General features: G+C 43.4%; 1 protein-coding gene across 1 annotated transcript; it reads right to left on the bottom strand.

The window, feature by feature from the left end:
- Positions 1-3,592: 3,592 nt before the first annotated feature.
- On the bottom strand, positions 3,593-9,839 carry LOC120449017 (toll-like receptor 6). The gene has a single exon (XM_039631294.2). The coding sequence runs from the start codon at positions 9,324-9,326 to the stop codon at positions 4,782-4,784; it is 4,545 nt and encodes a 1,514-aa protein (XP_039487228.2). The 5' UTR covers positions 9,327-9,839; the 3' UTR covers positions 3,593-4,781.
- Between the last annotated feature and the right edge of the window lie 8,180 nt (positions 9,840-18,019).

Here is an 18,019-nt window from a genome sequence, read left to right as displayed (position 1 = left end):
AATGAGATTTTTATTGGGAACACACAACACAGAAGGACCTTGAGCTGTCTGGGTGAGGGGCGGGGGCTGTGAGTGGGCGTGGCAGCGTATATATAGCCCACGCCGGGTGGGAGTATTAAAATGCTGTTAACCCAAACAACCGCACTTTGCTACACCATAGCTACCATACCCCACCTTTGTCTCGGCCTAAATTATGAGGTTATAATTCACAATTAAGCAAACGCAAGCATAAAACATAAGCACATGACATAATTAAGCTCAGCTCTTTCGGATTTATATGTAGTGCGGCGAAACTAAGGCAAAACTGTGAGGATAGGACGCAAGGATCTTGCGAAATATGGGCGCCACCCGGCCACTTTTGTTCGCCCCATTGTGACCTCATCAGATTGCGAAGCTCGGAGGAGATTCAAATCAAATTAATGAATGACTTTTGCACCTTCGAGTGGAGGCGACAGGAGTGGACAAGGTTATTTGAGTGGTATTTTGAAGTAGAGCGACATAATTAAGTGCCACAACTGGCTGGAGTTCTTGGGGGCACTCTTTCAAATTAAATGCATTCGCACTGGTCAATTTTGTTTTTTAAGTCTTCGACTAAATGGATGTTTAGCCACAGGATTTCGCCCATTAATTGCGTAATTGCGAAACTCGGCTGAAGAGATTGTTGAACCGTAATTGCAAATGTCCTGTTTATTTGCGTAGTGGACCTAGTTTTGTTTAACTTAATTTGTGTCACCCAAATATCTTGCTAAATATATTATTTCTGTGCTGATAAAATAAAACGCTTTTAATTTTGGCAATTTATTAATGAGCTTTTGCCATAGAGCCATAGAAATAGCATTAATTTATGCTATTTTACGCTATCATTTATTCGTATGTGTTTGCCTGCGCGTGTGTGTTATTATTTATTGCTAAAATGCATTAAAATTGGGACACCCAGCGGGAGGTCAGATTATTTATTTGGTTGCTGTTGGCCGCCATTAACTGACAAATTTTCACTAATTGCATTGCGTTAATAAACTGAAGTAACGCAAACACATGCAGTATAAAAATCAACTGGGAAAAAATCCAAAATCCATGTCCACTTCTGTGAGTTATGGCCGATGATGGGAATTGCCGTCTAATTGCAACTGCAATGCTGAAAGCGACTGCATTCGAGGAATGCTGGAGCAACAAATCAAAGGAATATCAATTCATCCACGACTGTCTGCGTATGCCATAAATATGCATCAATGCCCTGCCACGCCCCTCTGAGCCCCGCCCCTCGCAGGCATTATAATTTAAATGGGCTTTGGAAAAGCAATTATATGAAATTAAATTTTGCGCGTGTGTCTCTTAATCCTGCACTGAGCTGCATGCATAGTTCATGTTATCCTGTTGCGAGGAGTGCGCCCACCAGGCCAACCAGTCCAAAGTGGGTGTGGTCAGCACCCGCCGCCCTCTTATCCCGTGTCCCTTTTCCATCCACTCCATGTAAAAGTGCGTGCCAACACCTCGCCAGGACGGAAGGATAAACAGGAACAGGAGCCGAGTGGTTGAGAGGGGGAAGGGGAGGATGGCATTGCGTAATGCGTCTGGATGCACCGGAAAAAACGGTGAACACAACAGATAGCAACCACTTGAATTCAACAAGAAAATATATACTAAACATGAACTGCTAAATTAGTTATGAAGTATTTAAGTCCAGATTAAATTGTTGATGATTCACAAAATCAAATACAGTTTGTACGTTGCTTTTTTCTCAGTCCGTGCGGTGATTGTTGAGTACTTTCCATATGAATATGAATTGCTTGCGGTTGCATCAAGTGGCTCGCGAAATGCACTCAAAGTGCATTCAAACACACTCGCAATCGCAGACACAAAGCGACTCGCAGCCAGAGAGCAGACTTCATTTGTGTATGGATTCATTTATCGGGGTTTATTATTATTATGGAACTGATGACCATCTATTGCGTTTTTGTGATGGTTAATTGGAACTAGTACAGGCAAAAGATTTGACTGAATACAAATTGTGGGCTGGGATCAACATTTTGCAACTATAGTTTCCAAAACTCTATCAATTGCTTTAAGCTAATTTATACATCCAATAAATATATATATCAACTTCATACAAAAATAATGGTGTGTAATCAAACCAACCTTCCACATTAATTTATAAATTACCATAAGAAAACGACTTTGAGGATTTCAATTTTTGAAATAAATTGGTTTATTATTGTTGCTTGACTTCATATTGTTTTTTGTTTCTCTTTTGACTCTAATAAGTCGACTTTCGCTCGCTTCTTTCGCTTCAGCTAGTTATGCGATTATTTAAAATAAATTTCCACTTACATACTAAATAATGGGCCATGTTCATTTCAAAAAAAGTTGTCAAATGAGAATTATATTTTCACATATCTGCCTGCCTCGGCCTTATATTTCGTATATGTTAATGTATACATAGAAATCGACATTAATTTGCATAAGTGGCATTTAGGAACACAAAAATCTTATAAAGTATTTTATCCATATTTATCGGTTTTCTGTCACTTTTTCTGCTGGTCTAACATCGTTGCATTGGTTTTTTTTGTTTCTGAGTGATCGGGAATGAAATGTGTTGTGAAAAGAAATAAGTAAACGTGACTTGAAATGTTCAAACTTTTTATGTAATATTTAGTTTTCCATCTTGTGAATTCTATAAAATGGAGATTTAAAATTGGGTTTAATTCGTTTTAGGTGAAATTTTATTTTAAATGGCAATTTATTGCCATTGGATGTTCTTTCTTATATAAATTTAGCTAAAAGTTTTGCGAGTAACTTTTTATTATTTTGGTTTACAGGGGATTTTTCGACGGCTTCTGTACAAAACTTATACTAAACGAAATTTGAAAAGTCCTCTTTGCTTTTTCTTCAGTTTGTAGTTAATAATTATAATGCTTAGTGAGTATTTTTAAGTAGTATCTCAATTATTGTAGGCCATTTGCTTTGCTGTTTTTTTCGGGTTTTCAATTCTTTTTTAATAAATTCATTTGTGATCAATTTTTTATTTGTATTAAGTCCATGAAACTTCTGTTTTATTGTATACATTTATATAAGTATTTATATATTTACACTTCGCATCCAGACTTTCGAAAACATTGTTTATTCATGTACGTTTTATTTGTAGTTTGCATAATGGAAAAATATGAAAATAATAATATGGCCCCCTTCCCAAAACTACCGGCGATTCTGCTCCCTTTTCAATCAATACGCTTCTGTTGTTCTTATTTGCTCTTTTGTTATTTTAATGGCATGCCATTAAATAATTTCATTAAACGCTTTGTATGAGCAGCCAACAACATTTCAGCAAAAAGAGCCTGAAAGTATGCTCAATTGATTGTTTGTTTGGTTTTATTTCGCGATTTCCTTTTCTGACAGTTTCCTTAAACAAATGATGTGGCACGCGGAAAAATACCCGAGTTTCAAATTGAAATGCATAAAAAAAAATAATATGAAGTACTAATCAGGGAAATAACCGAAATAGGAGAAATGCGTTTTCAAGGTTACAAGGTTGTAATTATAAAATTAATCAATAGATTTTTTATAAAAACAGAAGGTATATAGTCACTTCTTTTGTTCTGTCTATTCGATGTGCGAAAACAAATTATTTTAGAAAAAACGTGAATGCTGATATTAATCAAAGGAAAATGTGTAAAAAAAAGGTTTAGTTTGAAGGGGAAATAATGGAAAAGTCGTTGTAAAATGTAATTGCTTTCCAGACATTCCTATAAATCTCCTAGCCAAACACGCTTTTTATGCCGAATGTTACTGGTGAATGGTGTAATGGTGTTATTTAAATGAAAAAATACGAAGCCATTAAGCCCAAAACTGCATTGCGTTTTATTCATATTTTCCGATCGGTGTTTCGTAATGCAGCTTAATTGTTATCAACGGCAGCTTCATCGCTCGGTCGGCTCATCATTATCGCATTATATATATATACATATATATAAATATATATATATAAATATGCAAGTGGGCGTGAGAGAGGGGGTATGATTTACTATTATTTTATTTTCAGTTGTTGTCAGCTATTAATATTATTTTTACGCGTATATACCTTCGATGTGTATGTGAGTTTTCATCGCAGTTATTATTATGACTTTTTATTGTTTGCAGCATTTTTAACGCGTTCTGTGGGTGGAAAAAAAGTGCCCAGTGTCTGTTCCTTTTGCATGTTTACCATGGCATTGTTTGATGTTTATCGTACAATTTCCTTACATGCTAATTAATTTTCCTGGCTATCTGATGATGTCGAAGGGGTGGCGGGTATAGAGGCTGGGGAAAGTGGTAAATGATTGGGATTCGTTCATCGGTTTGTTTCTCATACATTTATTTTTGTTCAACATTGTGTTTCTTATATTTGTGATAGCTATGTAATATTAAATAAATTAAAGATTTCTATTATATGTATAAATATGTACAGGCCCTTACATAAAAACCGTTTTGTGTCTTTTTTACAATGGTTGTTGGATTATTGAAATCTCATTTTAAGGTATAGTATTTCATGTTCTCCTCTGGCTATATTTACAGGGTAATCAATTTTAATTTATTTAAAGAACTAAAAGTATCAGTCTGTGAGAACCATCCCAAAAAGTATGCGAACTGCACTTGCCACACTTCACAATTTTTAACTTTATAGTTTATGTTTAGTTTAGAGTTTTCATTAAATCTTTATAAATTCACTGGTTGCGCAGTTTGTCTCCTGCTGTTTTTGTTTTTCTAACTCTCTCTGCTTAACCCCTACATTTAACCATTTAACCCCGTTACGCCCACAGGTTCTTCTGCTGATCCTGATCCTCGTCCTCGTCGTCGTTCAGGCTCAAGTTGGACTCGTAGTGGGTGAGCTCCGGCTGCCGGCTGTTGTTGCTGCTGCTGCTCATGGTCACGCTGCTCTGGGTGCCACTCTCGAGGAGATTGACCCCAATGCCGCCACCTCCGCCGCAGCTGCAGAGCAGATCGTCGTCGCCAATGCAGCTGCAGGACTTCTTGCAGTTGTACGAGGCGCCTCCGGGTGGCACGAAGTTCGAGCTGAAGCTGGAGGGCAATGCCGAGGCGGGATTCTTCCCGGGAGCCCTCTTGCCCGTGCCCAGGTTGACGCACTCGCAGTTGGCATTGTTCCGGATCTGCTGCTTGGCGTAATCCACGCTGTCGTAGGCCGGAGCAGCACTGGGCAGATAACTGGGCACCGCGTACTCGTGCTGGCTCCTGCGATTCGCCTGGTGGTTGTGGTGGTGCTGATGCTCCAGGGTCTTGGCCATCCCGGCCACACTGAGGTCCCGCTGCTGCTTCTTGGACAGCTGGTTCATGGTGTTGAACTTGCAAGCTGCCGCCGCCGCCGAGGCTGAAGTGGGTATTGGTTTGTAGCCACGACCTCCTCCAGCTGCACCACACTCGTTGATGGTCGCGTAGTTGTTGCTGCCGCAGTCCGCGTAGCGGGCACTGGGTGGCGGTATCACCCCGCCATTGCCGGCCTGATACTCATGACTTGTGGCGTACATGTTCACGGAGGGAGTGCGGGCCGACAGGCAGCCGGAAACCACTCGCTTGTTGTTGTTGCCCCGACCATTTGGCAGGGGCAAGGCCAGGCGCAGCTTCTGCCAGAACTTCTTGTCGTCCCACTCGATGCAGGTGCTCGTCCGCAGATAGTGCCGCATGTCCATATCAATGTCGCGCTGGGGCAGATCTCCGTACAGGATGAACACCACCCGCTTCCTGCGCTTCACCAGCTCGTGCAGGGCGCTCTTGTACTCGAAGCGACTCCACTCGTTGTACAGGAAGTTCTTGGACAGCACCAGCACAAACTGTTTGGCACTTTCGGCTGCTTCGATGAGGGCATCCGTGATGTAGGCATTGATGTTCACATCGCGGTAGTGCAGGCACAGTCGATAGCCGATGTCGTTCTCCAGCGTCTGGGCCAGGATCTGGTTGACGAAGTGCTCGTCCTGCAGGCTGTAGGCGAAGTAGGCATCATTGGGCCGCTCCTTGTCCAGCTGGTCGACGAAACGCGGTGACTTGTAGCAGAAGTTCATCAGGCAGTTGGTGGAGTGGGCCCACATTTTAAGCTCATGTCGGTAGCAGAAGAGGCCGAAAATCAGACCGAAAAAGGCCACAAAGGCACAGGTGGCCACCAGGAGCAGGGGCAGCAGTCCCTCGATCTCGTTGGTGTGCATGTAGTGGGCCACGCCATCTCGCAAAGTGCACTTGGTGCCGTTCTTCTCCCTCAGCACACTGGTGGCATTGTTGTAGATGCAGCTCACCCTGGAGGCATCTATGATCTTCTCCGAGCTCTGACCCAGGTAGTTTCTGAACCTGGCCAGGTAACCACACTCGCAGCTCCACTGGTTGTCGGCCAAGCTGATCTCCACCAGGTAGGGATTGGCACTTAGTTGCCACACCTCGAAGTGCATCAATCGATTGCCATCCAGTCGCAGGACCTCCAGTTTCCTCAGCATCTGGAAACTGCCATTGGCGATGCTGGCTATTTTGTTGGACTGCAGATACAGCTCCCTCAGGTTCTCGAGGTTGTGGAACTCGTTGCCCTCCAGACTGATTATGTGATTATCCTCCAGGTGCAGGATCAACAGGCGCTTAAGGCCACTGAAAGTGGTGTTGTATATGTGGGCCACATTCGAGTTGTTCGCATACAGAACAGCCAAGTTCTTGCGACCCAGGAAGGAATGTCCCGCCAATTCCACAAAGTTATTGCCATCGATATACAACTCGGTGGTGTCCATGGGCACACGTCTCGGCATCTCAGAATAAGCTGCTCCCGAGCACTCCACAATATTTGTGGACCAGGTCTGGTCGTGGAAGCACGTGCAATTCGTGGGGCAGGTCATCTCGCAATCGCAGGCATCGAACTCACAGCAATGGCAAACGGCGAAGCAATGGGTCTTGTAGGTGCACAAGAAGTGCTTGGGCTCGGCTTCGATTAGGGGGATGTAGGCCCTCTCCCTGTTGTTCAGCAACTTGCAGTATATGGTCTCCAGATCCATAATCCTGGGATATTGCCTCGAAGTTATATGGTTGATTTTCTGCAGCCAATCAATGTTGCAGTCGCAGGTGAAGGGATTTCCCCCAATATAGAACTCGGGCAGAGCTCGATGCTCCCAAACTGGCAGAATCCTTAGGGACTTGATGTCCAGCGTTGTAATTTGGTTCGCATAGAGATCCACCCTGGTCAGATTGGATTTGTGCATAAAGGTATCTGGATCCACAGTGGTTATCAGGTTGTCATTCAGGAACAGCAGCTCGATGGAGTTCGGTATGGAGTTGGGTCCAATGCGCTGAAGTTGATTAAAGCTCACATCCAGAGTTTGCAGTTTCAGCTCACTATCCAAGCCAAACCGATTGGACAAGGAACTCAGCCGATTCTTGTGGAGGTCCAGCCATTGCAGTGTGGATGGAACATGTCCATAGTCAAAGGACTCCAGACGATTATCGGATATATTGAGCCACAGAAGGGAGGGCATGTTGCTGAACAATCCATTTATGTCATTCAGCTCATTGCCATCCAAACGTACAGCTTGAATACTCGAGGTCATCTCAAAGGCCCCTGGTTCCACAACTGCTATGCGATTCCTGGCCAGATTCAGGATTTGCAGGTTGGGCAGATCCCTGAAGGTGTGCATCGTAATATTCTCCAGGTAGTTGCCAATCAAGCGGAGACCATAGAGATTTCCCAGACCCTTAAAAGCACTATCCTCCATCACGGTAATCATGTTCTCGCCCAGATCCACGGTCCTCAAGTGGCGCATATTCCGCAGGGCCAGCGGAACGGTCTTCAGCTGATTGCCATTCAAGTTGAGGTCCTGCAGGGCACTGCAGTTCCGGAAGGCATCCGGATGCACGCCAATCAGGGCATTGTTGTCCAGCGAGAGCAGCGACAGCACATACAATCCGTTCAGAGCATATGCATCCAGATACTTCAGTTTGTTGTGCGACAGCAGCAGCGTGTGCAGATTATTCATCGGTGCAAAGGTGTCGGCTGCGATGTTCTCCAGCTGATTGTGACGCAGATTCAGAATCTGCAGGGTGTACAAGTCGCTGAAGATCTCCGGCTCCAGTTTGGTCAGCTTGTTGTGCGACAGGTTGAGCAGAACCAGACGAATCAGACCCACAAAGGTGTTCTTATCGATCCAGGTGGAGGTTATCTGGTTCATGGACAGGTCCAGGGCCTGCAGCTGGTCCAGATTCGAGAAGAGCTGGGGATTCAGCACACTAATGGAGTTATTCTGCAGGTACACCTCCTGGATAATCTTGGCTTGCTCGGCAAAGAGCTCCGTGGGCAGGGCCACAATTTTGTTGGAGCTCAGATTCAGGATCTGCAGGTTTTTCAGTCCACTGAGAGCCTTGTCCGCAATCATGGAGATGCCATTGTTGTTCACCGAAAGCACTCGCAGCCTCCTCAGAGTGCCGAATCCATTCGCTGGCAGCACCACAAAATCATTATGGCTCACATCGAGGTACTCCAGGTCCAGCGAACAGCTGGTGCTGGAGCTACTGCTCTTCTTGGCCGACTCGGTGGTGGAGGTGGATTCGGTGGAGCCATTGGCTGGCTCCTTGCTGCGATCCCTGAAGCCCAGCTCGTTGACATCCTGCAGGCGATTCTCGCTCATGTTCAGGGCAGACAACTCGGACAGGGTGCAGAATATGTTATCCGGCAGGGACCAGATGTTGTTCGAGCTCAGGTCCAGTCGCTCCAGCCTCCGGGTGACCGAGAAGGCATCTGCCTCAATCTCGAAGTTCAGGGCTGGCCACAGGATGTTGTGCGTCCGGAGCGTCAGGTTTCTCAGCTGCTCCAGACCATCCAGAACGTGGCGACCCAGTCGCCCCAGCTTGCAGTACTGGATGGACAGCTGCTGCAGCCTGACCAGATGGGCGAAGGACTGCGCCTCCAGGCGACTCTTGGCCATGATTTCGTCATTGCACAGGATGTGCAGGGCAATCGTGTGCTCGGCGGGGATGACACTGAAATTGGTTGTGTCAAACTCGCTGTTCACCGTGCGCAGGTTGCACGTTAAGGCTATCTCCGGCTGATCCAGACCAGCGGCTGGCATAAAGTGGCAGTCGTCGGGGGCGTCGTACAGCGAGAGGTCGCCACCGGCGCCCGCGGTCAAAGGTCGCAGGGTTCGCGCCGGAGTGGAGGGCTGCATCAGCTGCGAGTTGGAGACCCCAGCCTCGCCCATTATCGCATTCGAGTGCGACAACTGCTGCTGCTGGTGGTGCCTGGTGGACAGCGATTCCGTGGTGTGCTGCTGATCCTGGGCCAGGACCACGGGCAGTATGAGTAGCATGTAGTAGATCATTTTGGCGATTCACGGCTTTGCTGCGTGGAGACACCGGAAAATGGGTTGGCGGAGGGGGGATAGGCGGTAGAGCCGGGGGTCTTGGGGAGAAACGAAAAGAAAATCAATTCCACTGGCTGGCCAAAGGAAAGTCTGCGCACATATTTTCGGCTTCTGTGCTCCCTCTACTTCAAGCCAGATTTTCTTTATTTTCCCCGATTCTTTAGTTAATTATGCTCTCCGTGTTTTCTTCTCTCTTACACCCGGCACATTTTCGAGCACTTGGCCTTTTCTTTATTTCTTTCTTTCCTCTTTATATTTAAATTTTTTATTCGTTTCGGTGCTTTGAATTATTCGCTGCGAAGTTTTTGTTTATTACACGTCGCGTTGTAGGAACCTTTGATGAATTTCAATTTAGCTGCGGGCACGACATCTATTATCACTTTTTCATTTGGCTGAACTGAACCCACTTTTTCTGGGACTCGAGCGGTGCAGCGTCGATACTTCCCGGTTCGTAATGTAACGCGCACGTTGGCTGATTTTCGACTGACTGCCGCAACGTGCGCAACTTCTCTTTTAAATGGAGAGTCGTCCACGAACTCGAAACCCCGAAAATCCGAAAAGCCGAACGCGAGCCGAAGGGCGCTGGAAAGCAGCCGAAGAGCAGCCGACAGGCTCTGCACGGGCGGGAAATTCAGAGAGTTTTCGGAGAGCATGACTAAAGGGAAATTCGCTCTGCCTCGACGGATGCTGGAAAATGTTTTTCTTTCTCTCCATCTAATCGCATCGAACAGCTGGCGTTCGTTCGTGTTTTCCTTTTGATTTTCTCTGTCTTTTTTCGTCGTATTCCTTATATCCTTTATTTTTTTGCCGCCGAATCGGAGATAGAGCCCCTCACCCCCCGCCGCCAACCGGCGACTTCGCTGCTGTCTCTGTTTTGATAATGAAAATATATGATGTGCATGGGCCAGCGCCAATCTTCATACAAACGTAATTTATTTTTATGCCATGTGCATGTGTGTGTCGGAGTCGGTGTGCCGAGAAGGTCCTTCGGCTGCTTTTTGCTCCTGTTTCGTGGGCCCAGACCCGTATAAAAATAATAATTCCTCACATTCCATTAAATTACAATAATAATTTTAATTAAACTGTTTTGTTTGCGCCTCATGTAGCAATTCCTGTGGTTTCATGACTTCTTTTTCGCCAAGCGAGCCAGCAAAGCAGCAAAGCAGCAAAGCAGCAAAACAGCAAAAAACTGTCTTCCCCATCAGGTTAATGATAATGATTATGGGCCAGCATTATGGGGTTTCGTTGGGCTTTGGATGTGTGGGGATTGCTGTGGATTCCACTTCTGAAATCCGGAATGTTATGCAAGGACTTGGTTAGACTCGATTAGGCGATGCTGGAAATAGCAAATATGAAATTCGTGAGCGGCTAGCATACATATAGCAAATCATATACCCAGTGCTACAAATGCATATTTCCATTATAAAATGTTTATATCTGATGTCTTGTGTAATTACTTGAATTTTGAATGCATTTGATATGGTGTTCTGCAATTTTAAGCTAAAGTTTCTTCGATATTAATTTACACATTGAACATTTTACTATTTCAAATAATCATTATAATTATTTGGCTTCAAGCGACAATGATTTTGATGCATGTAATAGCGTCCTACCTGCGCTTACCTTAAGTAATCGAGGAATCTCTAAAGGGAAATCAATCCATCCAGAACATTTTCCAAGGGTTAATTTACAAAGAAGACATTCTATTGTTCCTTATTTCGTTAACCTCCGGCATGTATTATTTTGATTGTTCACTATTTGGGTGAAAGCAGAAATATTGATGGATCACCGGCAACAAATTCAATGGCGATTACAGCGGCATGGTAACCTTGATAAACTTTGGGTCTTTCATGACTAATTCTCAAGAAAAACAGCTGCCCTGGACACTTTATCGGAGGCTAATATTTCTTAGCTGGCTTGAAAGTTTTCCCATATCCATGGGTGTTGTGGCTAAGGATATTTTTGTCGCCACTAAAAGCAAACACAAAAACATTCTTGCCAAATTGCGTCAGCCAACAAAACGCCTCCCACCCATTTTTCGTGCTGGGCTAATGATTTGCCTAATGTTTCTAACAATTATGTGGCTTGGCCACACAAAAGAATATATTATGTAAGTTATTAAAATTATATCACCAGCAGGAGCAGCCGCAGAGCCACGAACAGCAGCCAAGTCTAATAAGCCTCCTGCACAGTAAAGAAAACTATAGCAGTACAGTCTAAATTTTACAGTTTTTTCTTAGTTACAAACTGCATTAATAAATTTTTATTGAAAATATTATAAATTTAAACACATGGTTCTTTAATTTACCATGTACTCTGATATTGGGATTAACTACTAACTATTGATAAGTTTTCCTTTCAGTGCACCCCTTATTTTCCTCACCTTCAGGCTTTCGCAGGCTCTTTCAAATGTAAATGGCGGCAAGGACGAGGTTTTGTGGCTCGCTTTCCTTTGTGTGGTGGCACATGCAACCAAGGAGGAATATTTCTTCCCCGGTCTCGTGTTCTTTTTTCGGTGGTTATCAATTTGGTGAACGCTTCTGGCTTTTGTCCGTGGTCCTGGTCGCAGCTCCTTTATTTATGTGCCCCATAACGAAGGTTTCTTTCGCTTCGTTTTTTTGCTTTTTTGGAAACACGAATGACAAGATTTTCATCAACGTCATTAATATTAACTTTTGCAATAATTCTCGAGCTGTGGAAAATTATGAGAAATGACCCAGTAGATAAAGCCAGAGGCTGGGCTAAAGCGGAGCTGAATCGGAGTCCACTTTTCGACAAAGCCATAACTCTCGGTGTGCAGATTGGATTGGTTTGCCGGCTATAGTGGATGTCCATGGTCGTGTCCATGGTCGTGGTATTAGCCTGACGTCTGGACGGATTTCAAGTCAATCTTAATTGTGGCTCTGTGCTATGGGCTCGGCCTAATGACAGCATTTCGGATTACTTTCACTCAAAGCCAAGGGGGAATGCTAGAAAGAAAGGTTGCATATTTTATGGCGCCCAAGCAGCTTTACGGTTGCACTGAAAAAAACCCTCAATTTATTAATACAGTATTATATCACTCGGATGAGTGGGACTCTCAAATAAAATTGGATCAAACTAAGCTATTCTTTACTAACATTTCTTAGACATAAAAGGAAAGCGTTATGAATGGGGTTTCCACGTAATAAGTAAAACATGGATTTTATAATATTCTTAAATCAATTTTGCTTCAAAAATAGTTATATTTCTTCTGTTATGTCTTTCAGTGTGTGCATTTATGAGGCGGGGGCAAAAAAATCACAATTAAATGTAACAATTGCGTCTCTGGGGACCGCAGGGCTGGTTAACAAGAGCATCGGACTCGATTCCCTCCTGTCAGTTGCTTGTCTGATGCCAGCTTAAATTGCCCATACGCGTCACAGGCAAACACCACCCACCGCCCACCGCCCATTGCCCCACATCCTTGAAGCACCCACACAACGCCATACGCCTTATCCCCACCCACAGCCATCGGATTCACCCATTCCGCTATCCATTTTGGCAGCTTTGGCTCGTCCTCGTTTGTCGTTTCTCTTTCACTCTGTTTGCGTTTATTAATTGTTGCCTTTATTTTGGCCTCATTTTATTTGATTTGGTTTTCCTTCGACTGGCCGACTGGCCTGGCCTTCGCCTGCCTTTTTCTGCTCCTTTTGTTTTCACTAGCAGCGGCTATAAAGCCAAACCTAATTGACTTATCTTGCCATGGGTTTGCTAATTTCTCGGCCATTGTGTCTCGCTGACTTCGAGCTTGGAGCTCGACACTCGCAGCTTCTTTGGGCCATAAAAGTGCCCAGATAGCCAGATAGGATAAGTCAGTCAGTGAGGCATTTCAGGCAGCTCAGACAGGCGGATAGGAATCTCCAGCGCACTAATTAGCAATTGACATGAATTGCTCATTAGCAGCAAACTAAAGCTAAAAATTTTCCTAGGCTATCTGTCCAACTACTCGGGGATCCGCATCCGAAAGATACGGACAGGATAAAAAGTGTCTGTCATGAGGGCGAGCAAAATGGGGGTATCCTAATCTCCAAATACACTTGTACAAAAAACGTCTAATAGAATCCAATGGCATTTGAGTGACACAAAGCATGGGTAGCTGACAGCAAGTTTTCTTTTATGTAGAAAAATACTCGAGAGTCATCATGAGCTTAATATAAAATATCTTACATATAAAGTAACCTCGAAAAACCGACCTTTAATTTTGATGTATTTGATTTGTGGATATTATTTAGTACCCTATTTTTTGTTAAGTGAGCAATAAAGTTCGTTATCCCTAATTAGTTACTATACGAACGAATCGAAATAAAACCAAAATATTTGAGAAATTTGAAACTGTCAACTGATACTAGAAATGAAACCAATTCAATGCAATCTACTCGCACACCCTCTATTCAATGTAATAAAATCCGCAAAACGTCTCAGAACTCAATTGAAGCGATAAAGCTGAGGTAAATAATCTTTAATATACGGAAATTCCGCAACTAACCCAGTTTTTATTGGAAAATATCTTTCCACATGCCGAGCGCAGAAGGAGGCTGCGGTTTCGCCTCCCCGGCCACCACGGCAAATATAAATTGCAACAAATCTTGAATGCAGCCTGACCAAAGTCCATAATGACAGTTGTGCCCAAAGAAAATTGCACAAGCCAAGGACGAATCGAGAAAAGGATGGAAGGAGGAGGAAAGCGGTAGTTGCAATTGCAGCAGTTGGTCCAGAGCATTTTAGCCAAGTAATTGCCCGGTCGACCTTCGAGACGTCCACATCCAGTTCTCCTCGCCTCAGTTCAGCTCAGTTCAGTTCAGCTCAGCTCGGTCCAGTTCCCATAAAAGTATTCCTGGCCACAGTTTTGTGGGTTATGAAAAGGTGGCTGCCGGAAATCGAACATGTGGCCAACTGAAATCGGAAGACGGTCGGTTGACATTTAATTTATAGGGAGCAGTCAGAGCCGTCTGGGTGGCTCACCTTGGGTGGGAAATAAGATGAAGTCCTTCGACCACCAATTTAGTTGTCAAAATACGCCAAAATGTAAACAATCAGATGACAAAAAATTGTAAGAGAAAAAAAGAAAATGCTGCCAAATGGGCTGACTTGACATTTACCTACATGTTAGTGCTTCCTGCTTCCGCTCCATTGGAAAATAAAAAGGGAAAAGGACAATGCACAAGGCTCATAAAGACATTTGGGAATCAGCTAGCAAACTGACAAACAAATTTTTTATTTCCTTTGCCGAGCGGAGAAAGGACAAGATGAATTGCCGATGGCTGTAAAATGTCCTTTTAAAGCAAATATCGAAGGACACTGGCGAGCTGGCGAGCTGGACCACCGCCACAACTAATCTTGAGCATCCGCAAGTGTTTACCTTGGAGTCTCCTTTCAATTCCTCAATCTGCTCAATCTTCCTCAATTGCGGATTGTTCGAATGTGTGACTGTGTGTCTGCATGACTATTGGATTTTGCATTGAATCTGCTTCACGTGGGCGGGGTGGGAATATGGAATTAGATAATATCTCCATCTAGATGACAGCCTCTGGCCTTGCAGTGCGATTCCAAGAGATACGGATGCGGATACGTGAATGCCCCGGCTCCTCAAAAGGATGTTTATGTCCCCTTCAATCTCAGATAAAAGTGTTGAGAATTTGCCTCTGTTTACCCAACAAAGTGGCCCGGATTTGCAGGGACACATTGAAAAGGAAGCTTTGCGGACGAAGATGAGATGGTTAACTCTCAAGATGTCGAGAATTTGGATTAGCACTTGCAAGTAGTTCACAACGGAAGTTGGATTATCTCATATCTTAGATCAGCGGTGGGAAAAACTGGCAGAGCGACTGGGAAAAGTGGACACTGTAACCATGGAAAGACCATGGTATACTAGAGAGCAGAATAGATGGGTAGGATAATGCTAAGATCCTTGCCTGTACAAAAGAAATCTTGAGTAAAATGATAATAAGATCAGGAAAACAGAGGTAAAACAACTTCAAAACCTTATCTTTATTTTAGAAATGCAGTTTCTATGTATACATATATATATTATTTGAAACATAAATTTATGAATATCATTATTTGGTTTTATTCTGCTTGTAAAAATCACATTTGGACAGTTTTAGTGAGTTTTAAATCGGCTTATACATTTAGGCAATACTTTGAGACCTTCTTAAAAAGGTATAAATCTTGCTCCCCTAGCAAATTCGAAACCGATAAATTCTTAATATCCTTAAAGAGTCCCCGAATCGCTGATGCACAATTGAAAGTGAAATTCTGCGAGCAACAAGACTCCTTTTTCATATTCAGCACTCTATAATCTTCTCATTTCCGCTTTGCGTTCCCCGGAGTTTTAAGACTGACTTTTGGTCTGTGCCTGCTGTCAAAGCACTCCCCTCCCCTTGCTTTGCATTTTCCCGGTGAAACCCTCGTTATCCTGCTCCACAAATCAACCAGCAGTTTTAGATGTCGGGACAATTCTCGGGTAGCGTTTTCTTCATAAGCAGGGCTTCTCGAATTTCATAAATTTCGAGGACTCGCATCCCTCGAATAGACCGAAGCAGAGTAAAAGTGTCAATTTCCTAACGATTCAATCTAACTCTGCTTGTTGGACAGTTGGTTTTTTATGGCTGGGCTACAGATGTACATATGTAGTTGGCTGCACCTTTGGGCTTGATTTTTTCGCTCACTGGTGAAAATTGCGATCGAAACAAAAGGCTCTGGCGGCAGCGAAGGGGGAGGGGGTGGGAAAACAATACGAAGGCATTTGGCAATGCGCCTAGCAATCAGTGCTGCCTTTGTCCTCAATCCTGGAGATTTCACACTGTTTAGCTTGACATTTAACTGTCAATCAAGGCGGCACTATGGCATTGTTGGACTCCTTGTCGTCCTCTGTGTGATTCCTTCTGGGTGCACTCGAAAAAATCATGTTGTATGAAGGTCGTGTCTATGCTATAAATTTATACATATATACATTTATTTAAAAATCTATTTTTATATATGTGTGACAATTGAAAGGGATCCCTAAAGAATTCGCACCATATAAATTCGAAATAAAAAATTGCATTGCATGGTCCTTGATGAAATTTCCTCATTATCTTCTCGAGTATTGAGACAGTCTTGTTTTACAATTTCATATTTTACATAATTTCTTGAAGTGCATGTCCACTACGGCTGCCGTGAAGTGTGACTCGAATCGAGGCGATTCAGTTGGATCGGCTGAGATTTGAGTTGAAGGTGCGAGTATGACAGCTACCATAATGCCATTAGGCGCAGCAGGAACTTGACTGGAGGAGCGCCGCAGGACTTCACACCGAAATAAGGAAAACTCATTAAATCGGAGCTGAGACAAAAGGGAACCGTTGGATATATTGGATATTCGAAAATGGTTTTCTGAGACGGCGAAGGAAAGTCTCAAACGTGAAAACAGTCGAACAATGCACTGCATGGGATGTTGCAAAGAGAGCGAGCAAAACTATGGCAGTCCTTTCAATGATTTTCCTTATTTTCCGCCTGCAGCTGTGTCTGTGTCTGTGAGAGTGTGTGTTTCTGTTTTCGAGAGAAGCACGACAGCTGTTACCCGTGGTGAGTTTGCTCAGCCACTTTGCAGACTGCGAAACTCACCACTTTCTCTTTGCGCTCTCTCCCTCGCTTCGCCACTCTCATTTTCCGCACTGGGTCATGTGGGGAAATATTCTCCCTCTCTCTCCGCAACTTTCTTCCTCTCCCATTTCTCTTTGTGCGTGGGTGACACATTTTTCGAACTCCAATTTGTGTCCGTTGTTTTTTGTCTTTGATGGCTTAAACTAAAATAAATTTTAATTAATTGCTGGCTAATCATTAGAGGGCTTTTAAAGACTCCTTTGTTTTGTTTTATTTTTGGATGCTTTTTAGGCAAATAACCAAACAAAATGGGAGCAGACTTTTGACGCAGACTGTGGCAGCTCCACCTTCTTTATTCGCAGTTTCCTTCGCCACTTCTGTTTTTTCTATTTTCCTTTTTCTTGTGGTTTTCCCGGTGACTTACTTTTCGCTAAGCTATTTTTCGGTGTCAATGTCGGCTTTGTTGTTATTTTCACTGGTGTCATGGTGTCTCTTCTTCTTGCCATTGCTCACATGCTTTCGAAATTCCTTCATATTTATTGGCAATTTCATCTGTTGCAAGTTTTTATTTTCATATCGTTCTCTTTTATGTGGGAGCTATCTCGACGTTCAGGTCATTAAAGTCTTGTTTGGATTGGCTTTTTATTGGAGAAAACACTTTATATGGCTTTGAGTGTTATAGGTAACACAGTTTCGGTGTTGATGACCAGAGATATGGGTGTTAGTTTTACGCATGACATTACGATGTTGAGGTAGGTAAATATAATATCAGAATGTTTTGGTCAGGTGGAACACTTTTTTATTGCTCTTCTTGTTTCTTAAAAGCAAAGTGTTAAGGAAACCAACAAAAATACCACAGTTAAACCTAAGATTATATTTTTCATAAAGCCTGCTTAAGGTCGTCCCACAAAAAGTTAAGGAAGACTACAGTGATATAAACCGCAGGTTCGTCACAAAAAGTTTTATTTTCACTTGCCATTTTATATTTCCAACTGAGTACATCGCCCACACGAAAAGTATCTTAAGATTTCATGTTCTCCATCTGTATC

This window comes from Drosophila santomea, chromosome 3L, assembly GCF_016746245.2.
Source record: "Drosophila santomea strain STO CAGO 1482 chromosome 3L, Prin_Dsan_1.1, whole genome shotgun sequence".
Lineage (NCBI taxonomy): Eukaryota > Metazoa > Arthropoda > Insecta > Diptera > Drosophilidae > Drosophila > Drosophila santomea.
This window is presented reverse-complemented; position numbering and strand designations above follow the sequence as displayed.

Bases quoted from the DNA above. Each gene is read 5' to 3' on its own strand.
- LOC120449017 (XM_039631294.2), bottom strand. From the start codon at position 9,326: ATGATCTACTACATGCTACTCATACTGCCCGTGGTCCTGGCCCAGGAT.